Source organism: Morone saxatilis, unplaced genomic scaffold, assembly GCF_004916995.1.
Source record: "Morone saxatilis isolate NCDOM2014 unplaced genomic scaffold, NCSU_SB_2.0 Contig18, whole genome shotgun sequence".
Lineage (NCBI taxonomy): Eukaryota > Metazoa > Chordata > Actinopteri > Moronidae > Morone > Morone saxatilis.
In genome coordinates this window covers 25,136,225-25,144,198 of record NW_023339740.1, presented here as the reverse complement: position 1 = coordinate 25,144,198, position 7,974 = coordinate 25,136,225, and the positions used below count along the sequence as shown (strand labels likewise).

The 7,974-nt window shown below is 42.2% G+C and overlaps 1 protein-coding gene across 1 annotated transcript in view; it reads left to right on the top strand.

Annotated features, from left to right (window-relative positions):
• The first annotated feature begins 420 nt into the window (after window positions 1-420).
• Window positions 421-7,974, top strand: part of LOC118328182 (DCC-interacting protein 13-alpha-like) — a 10,367-nt gene continuing 2,813 nt past the window's right edge. The window contains exons 1-14 of the mRNA XM_035661793.1: window positions 421-610; window positions 2,057-2,155; window positions 2,296-2,355; window positions 3,141-3,212; window positions 3,424-3,511; window positions 3,931-3,972; window positions 4,490-4,548; window positions 5,085-5,231; window positions 6,095-6,177; window positions 6,329-6,490; window positions 6,793-6,981; window positions 7,105-7,147; window positions 7,243-7,299; window positions 7,867-7,958. Coding sequence (XP_035517686.1) covers window positions 557-610; window positions 2,057-2,155; window positions 2,296-2,355; window positions 3,141-3,212; window positions 3,424-3,511; window positions 3,931-3,972; window positions 4,490-4,548; window positions 5,085-5,231; window positions 6,095-6,177; window positions 6,329-6,490; window positions 6,793-6,981; window positions 7,105-7,147; window positions 7,243-7,299; window positions 7,867-7,958 — 1,247 coding nt within the window. The 5' untranslated portion in view covers window positions 421-556. The remainder of the gene's footprint in view (window positions 611-2,056; window positions 2,156-2,295; window positions 2,356-3,140; window positions 3,213-3,423; window positions 3,512-3,930; window positions 3,973-4,489; window positions 4,549-5,084; window positions 5,232-6,094; window positions 6,178-6,328; window positions 6,491-6,792; window positions 6,982-7,104; window positions 7,148-7,242; window positions 7,300-7,866; window positions 7,959-7,974) is intronic.

Sequence of the window (7,974 nt, the reverse complement as noted above, 5' to 3'; positions counted from 1 at the left end):
GGTTTGAGCTGCTTCACGTCAGCATCTTGAAAACTCTAATCGAAGCTGTTTATCATTAAAACGACTTTTTTTATTGTATTATTATTACATTATTCTCGCATTATTACGACTTTATTCTCGTAAAATTACGACTTTATTCTCGTAATTTCCCCCACAATTTTTTTTTTCTTAGTCTGGCCCTAATACTCCGTCGTAATTTTCAATAAATATAAGCTAAAAATAACCGTTTTTTTTTTCTAACCTGCAAACTAAGCGCACCAGCCGCCATTATGGCTCCAAGTTGTACACGAGTACAGTGAAAGGGCGATCCTGGTCCGAGCCAAAATGGCGCCTTCCCCCCCCCTTTAAACAACCAACCAATCAAATCCACGGAATTCCCCCTCATCCAATCAAAATCCACCTGGAGGGCGGGAACTTGGGGCACCGGGAGGAGCTGAGTCGGGGTGTTGTGAATTCGTACAGCCAAAAGAAATCTCGAGTGGGAGCTGTCGGACCGATTTGTTGTGAATTTTACCCGTCGTTTGGCACCGATTACCGACGCAGCCCATCCGCAGCCATGCCCGGGATAGAGAAGCTGCCGATAGAGGAGACGTTGGAGGACAGTCCGCAGGTAAAAGGCTCTCCTAACCGCTGCAGTGCTAACGGTAGCTCCCCCTTTTCTGCGCTGTGCTAGGCTAACTGTCTTTGTAGAAAGAGAGAGAGAGAGAGAGAAAGAAAGAGGGAGAGATAGATGACAAGTTAAAGCAGAACGCTAACGGCCCTAGTTTAACCTAAAGCGGGATTATAGCAGCTGTGCATCGGGATCAAAGTGTCAAACAGAGACAACATCAGCACAGAAACAGCCGGAGACTTCCTTAGCTTTTAGTTTACACCTCCGTCCAAAGGGAGAAACTGTGTCCAAACATTACTGTCATCCTTCATGTGAATGTCACACAGTAGAGTTAGTCCAACCCCCCCCTCCTAATAATAATAAATCAGTGGTGTGTCCTGCAGCAAATCCAGGTGCACAAACACCTGCAGTGACATCAGTGATTGGGGTGACGTGCAGAGTGAGAGAACACCTGGATGTTAAATAGTTTACCTTTTAAGATTCATTCATGTGTATGTAAATTCATGTTGCACTATTAACAGGTTTCCCCCACACGCGTCCTGGGAAATTTGGATATGTAGAGGCTTTTGAAATGGATTAAAATGATTAAAATGTCCTGGAAACATGTGTTATTGTGTTTTAGACGCTCACTCTCCGTAATTTATCTTCACTGTTTTGTTAAGAAAACTCCTGGAAATGTACCCGGCCTCCCTGAACCTAACGAAAGGGTTACGAGAGGTGAAAAGTGAGTGAAGTAAATGAGACCTACAGTAGGGACGTTCGGTCATTGTGGCAGCGAAATGTGATGCACAACGAGAATGTGATATGAAATACATCTGTCTTTGTGTTTCAGGCTGTGAATCCACTGTAATACAAACACTGGTGTCTGTTTATACACTGGCAGGATCAGACCAACCCTCCAGCCTGTGGAAATACACCAAAATTCAGCCCCTCGCAGAGTTTTTGGGGATTATTGTGGCCTAAAATACCTGATTTTACTGATTTTACATTATGTTTTCTTCAAAAAACTGCCATGCGGTTTGTAATATGTTTAGGAAACTTGATCCAGTGAGAATAAAATCACGTAAATGTAAGTTTACATGGTCTGCAGTCTCGCAATAAGAAACAAGGAAGTGAGTTTGATGACTTATGCAATAGGAAACTACGACGATTGGTCGAATTTGTGGAATTTGTGCAATGAAAACTTCAAGGTCTCTTTGAATTTACAGGTATTGGTTGGATTTAATCTCTCACAATGACAGGGTGAGCTGAGAATGACAATAACACCTGAGCTGGCTGCTGCTGAGACACACCTTGAGTACAGAACAGAACAGCACCGTGTGGATTTACATAGATAGGTGTGACAGTTAGTTACACGAGGGATCAGTCTATAACACATAACGTGGTGAGGTTTTATGATTACATCACTTCTAACCTGTTTTTTTTTTTTGTGTGTTTTGTCCGTAGACGCGCTCTCTGCTGGGAGTGTTTGAGGAGGACACTGCAGCCATCTCCAACTACTGCACACAGCTCTACCAGGCCATGCAGAGGATTTATGATGCACAGGTACACACTCACACACTCCCCAGACACACGAGACTCACAGGTGAAGCGCCACTGGCTTTGCAGGATGCAGGCAGAACAAAGTAAGTGGCAGCTGATTTGGAAAGTGTTGCTCAGTGCTGTCTGCTGTTTTTCTCTTCAAGAACGAGCTGAGTGCCGCGACGCACCTGACCTCCAGACTGCTGAAAGAGTACGACAAACAGGTACGCCAAGTCGTAGCAGACACCAACACCGTGACAGTCGCCACCCTGCTGTAAGAAGAGACATTAGTCACAGGCTGTATAACATTAACCACAGTTTTATTACAGCCTTATCGCACTGTTTTATTATATATTATTTCACACAGCTGTATAAAACTAACCACAGCCCAGTTCAGAATCTGAAATACTTTATTGATCCCTGCGGGGGGGAATTGGATTACGTTACAGTTCCTAAACAAAGAGGAATTGTAAGAAAATAACAAAATAAGAATAAGAAGAATGTGAAAATATGTGCGTTATACGACACATAACAGCAATAGATGTAGAAAAATAGGAAATAAGACATGTAAACACATGTATACTACAATATATAACAGCAGTGTAATAAATAAATAATAATAATAATGCTAGTGTTAATGTGAGAGTAAACCATCTTATTGCACCTTTGAATTGTAATTGCATAATAAACACAGTTTTATAACACTATTCCCCAACTTTGTAATACTATTTACAGCCTAATTACACAAACCATCAGTGTTATCACCAGCTATAATCCTTAAAACAGAAGCCATGAACGTTAAAGCTCAACGTGTTCGCTATCATCACCGTAGCTCCAGGTTTATACACTAGATCCAACACTTTGGTCTAAAATCACTTTGACGACCTGACATTTCGTCTAGTTAACATTTGACCAACATTAGTTTTGTGACGAGGTGTCCGGTGCTGCAGCGATTTATTTCCCTCACAGGATTCAGTCTAATCCTTCACGTTGTTGATGTTGTCTGCAGCGTTTTCCACTAGGGGGCGACGATGAGGTGATGAGCTCCACCCTACAGCAGTTCGCGAAAGTCATCGACGAGGTGAGAGAGAACTGAAACACACCAGAGCTCTGTTTGCTGCCGTCAGAGGCGAGTTTGTCCCACGTGGTCAGATTTCACCATCACAATCGATTTTACTATTAATATCTGGAGAATAAGAAACACTGGTCGTCTTTTAAAGCCGCGCTGTGGTTGTTCTGCTGCTTCACGGTTAGAATATTCTCTAACTTCCGCTCTCGCTCTCTCTTTCTAGTTGAGTTCCTGTCACGCTGTCTTGTCCACCCAGCTTGCAGATGCCATGATGTTTCCCATCACTCAGTTTAAAGAGAGAGACCTGAAGGGTAGGAAACACACACACACACACACACACACAGATACAGAGTACACAAAAACAAAACAAGGGCACATACAGCCACTGGTGTTGGTAGATAAGGTCTGGCTCTGGCTTTGTGCACAGGACCATTGTCAGGTCGAAACAGGAAAGGTCTTCCACAAACTGATTGTTCCCACAAATAAAATCCTTTTCACACAAAGTCAGGATGCTGCTATTGTGGATGTTGGCTCACTGGAAAGACTCCGATACACTAAATGGTAAACAACCTTAATTAGAATCAATGGTAAAACCTGTGATCGTCCTACTATTTAATGAAAAAAAAGGCCTTTTGTTGGCTCACGGTGTAAAAGAGACCCGAACTGGATATAAGTACATAAACACAGACGGCTAAAATATTCCCTGACAGTTCTTTTTGTTTCTCTGCAGAGATCCTCACTCTGAAAGAAGTCTTCCAAATAGCCAGTGATGGTAAGTTCGTGCTTAGCCCCCACTGTGTCATCGTCCAGGTGACTGCTCCTAAGTCCCACCCACCCGTAGCTACTGTTGCTATGTTACAAGTCAGTTGAGTACATTGAGTTAAGTAATCAAAGTAGCTTATTATCTTAACGTCTTAACAACTTGTCTCTTCCTGTCTGAGCAGGTTTTTATTTTGTTTTTCTTAGAACTTGAGAGGACAGACGAGGCAAATAGTTTTTATTATTTTATTATAAATACACGTATTTGTGTCCTAATGTGAGTGAAGATAAGATGAGATGATATTTGGTCAGAGTCACTTTTCTCTCACAAGATTCACATTTGTTAAAGTTTAGTTAAGCGTAAAGGAAGATTTCGCCTTGTTTTGAATATTAACTAGTATTTTTGTTTTAATTTGACTTACTGTTTTATTTTCCTTTCGAACCTGTGTTACTGTTGAAACACAGAAAAGATAAAGAAAAACATATTTTAGGACCAAAAATTCAACGTGTGTGGCTGTTTGTGTCTGCAGATCACGACACAGCCATCAACAGATACAGCCGCCTCTCCAAAAGGAGAGACAACGACAAGGTAATCACTCCAGCGACAGAAACACTGCTCATATCGGGCTCATCATTCAGTTCTTCAGCACTGAAATGTAATTAGTTGCGTTGAATTTATAAGTTATGAAAGAACTGCTCCGTTTAAACTCAAGTAAAGTTTCCATTCAGCTGCCTGTAGACAGATATTGCTCAGCTGACCTTCTGTGAACTGACAGAAAGAGGCTTTAGTTTATGCTTCATTTCAGGTAAATAACTGAAGGTGTAACAACTGAGCCCGGTCTCTACTCTTTCTATAATTTGTACCAAATGACTCGAATTAAAAATGAGAAAAAACAGGCAGCCAATTTAGTTTATTTCTATAAAAATAAACTTGCAGAGTTACAGTAAATCAAGTTTCTGCAGATTAATTATCATAAAAATAAACTCCAGCAGCTGAAAGGGAAATGGTCAACAGAAGTTATCTGTCTTATCTGTAAATTTCACAATCCGATTATCTTGGCCAAAAGTTATATGTTAAGTTATGTGACGATACCGTGATACTGAAATAAGTCTTGTGGGTTACAGTTGCGGGCGGAGGCTGTGGAGGACGTCTACACCTCCCGCAAGAAACAGCACCAGACCATGATGCACTACTTCTGCTCACTCAACACACTACAGTACAAGAAGAAGACTGCTCTGCTGGAGCCACTGCTGGGCTACATGCAGGCTCAGGTACACACACAGCAAACTGACTGAAAAATAAGAATAACCAACGCACACTGGAAACAACTTCACTCTGGATTATTAGGAGCAAAACAACACGTTTCATTTTTTTTTCTCTTTTTTCTTTTTTTTGGGAAGTTTTTTACAAAGGTGAAAGTATATTAAAAAGATATAATATTACACAAAAATACACAAAACAAAAAGCATGATAAATATAAAACAGAGTTACATAAATAAGAAAACAGATCCCATATGCAGCTGACTGAATAGGAAATGCTCAATACCTTAAGACGGATATCCTGTAGATCCTTTCACTGCCCGTCTACACCACTAAATGGAAAGACCAGTGAACCCGAGGAAGCTAGAGGTGAAACACGTTGTTCGCTCCTGATAAATCACAGTAAAGTAATTCCAGTGTTGCAGCAGCATTTTGAGCCAAAGCTGCTTTTATTTGCTGCATTTCGCTGCAGTTGATGTAAGTTTATTACGTCTTTTTTCTTGGAACAGTTTCTCTTTTTCTATCAACATCGCAGCGCGGCAATCTGCTGTCCTTTTGTACAATGTGACACAGATTGCAAACGCGATAAACCCATAAGATAGCTGTGTGTAAGGGGCCTTAAGAGTGGATGTCATTCATAAGGATCAGCTATTCAGTTTGTTCCCAACTAGTCCCAGTCAGTTTACTCTCTTCTCTTCGTGCTTCAGTGCTACAGCAACGGGGAGAAACATGAGCCTGCTGTGACATTGAAGTGGAGCAGCCAGTGAATGTTAGATTGAACCAGAGTCAGAAGTTTTAGCTGGTTTAACTGGTTCAGAGCTGTAACCAAACCTGCTGGTGTGTGTTTATCTTTGTCTGTGTTTATTCTGCGTAGATCAGTTTCTTTAAGCTGGGTTCAGAAAATCTCACCCAGCAGTGGGAGGAGTTCCTGGGAACCATAGGAACCAGTGTGCAGAAGTAAGATACTTTCACCAAAAAGTGTCCTAAACCTTCTTATTTTGTTCTTAAATCCTTTTAAAGGTCTTAAATACTTTTTATGTACTTTAACTTTTGTGAGGGAAACGTGGATTTATTGTGTGTGTGTGTGCGTGTGTGTGTGTGTGTGCAGTGTGCGTCGGGAGATGGAGGAGGAGGTTGGACAGATGCAGCAAAGCATCCAGGAGATGGAGAGATCATGTGACCCGCTGTACGCACCCTGTGACCCTGACCCCGCCCACTCACCTGTCTGCCGCAACCTGACCAGGAAACAGGGCTACCTGTACATCCGCAAGTAGGACACACATTATATTTTAACACTTTTATTAAACAGGGACTCAAGTTGTAATAAAATGCAATTCCCCTTTTAATAAATGCAAAATCTTAATTGTAAGGTATATTATTATTTTTTAAAGCCTTCTAAATACCGTTCTGAAAAGATTTAAATAAAGTTTAACTACCAGAAGTTACTTCTAAAGTCATTTTCTGTTATGTTGGCGTGTTGTGTTCGGACTGCTGTCGTTATAATAATTGTATCTGGTTGAAAGTGAGTCTGAAATGAAGATCTTGTTGTCGTCTCTTCTGTGTGTCTCTCAGTAAGACGGGGCTGGTGTCGTCGTCCTGGGAGCGTCAGTACTTCTTCACGCAGGGCGGTAATCTGATGCAGCAGGGCAGAGGCGAGGTGGCGGGCGGGCTGGTCACGGACCTCGACAACTGTTCGGTCATGGCCGTCGACTGTGACGACCGCCGCTTCTGCTTCCAGGTCACTTCCTTTGATGGCAAGAAGTGAGAGGGCTCCCGCTTTTTACAACTCTTCTCTCCATTTTTTAAGTTTTCAGACTTGGAGTAAATGTGTAAATGCCGCTTGTACAACTTTGATTAAACGTCTTTTTTTCTGGTTTGTGTCAGAGTGGTGACGCTGCAGTCAGAGAGCAGGAAGGACTGCGAGGAGGTAAGAAGTCTCTCTGTCACATGACCTGCTCTGTATTGACTGTCAACTGTCCCGTTGTCTCCTCACACCGTCTCTCTGCTGCTTTCTCCCATCAGTGGATTTCCACCATCAACAACATCTCTAAAAGGATCTACCTGAGTGAGAACGCAGAGGTGTGTGTCCTACTTACCTCATTAACCTTTACTGACCTGGTCACAGGTCAAAGTCCAGCAGCTCTCTTTAGGCGTATCCATCCTGGTTTCAGACCTCTGATCTGTCCACCGATTTAAATCTGTCTGCTGTTGTGCTCATTGATGTTTCCCCCCAGTTAGAAGACACAGAGCAACATTCACATTTATGAGGACCTCATATTACCTGGCACTTCCACAGCCGCCGCAGATCCACTGTTAGTAGTAATTATAACAACATGACATGAATTGGTCTGATTAGTGTCTCAGTGGCCGCTGATAGAGGTCAAAGTTTGTGAGACTATTGTGGAAAAAGAGTCTGTGTGGCAGTCCTTAACACTGTAACGCTGCACTTATAGGGAAAGATAAAAGACCACTGTTAATCAGAGAGTTGACAGGAAGTTAGGAGAACAACATGCAACAAAGGTTATCAGGTAGACTTGAATTGTATCATAGTCGACACCTTAAGAGCAGATTAATGCCCATTGTTTATCAATAAATATATACAGTATGAAATAGGAGTGTGCTGACTGTACTGTCATCCTATTGCAGGAGCTGGCAGCCAGAGTGAACCAGTCAGCTCTTGAAGCCGTGACACCGTCGCCGTCCTTCCAGCAGAGACACGAGAGCATGAGACCCAGCAGGTGTGTGTGTGTGTGT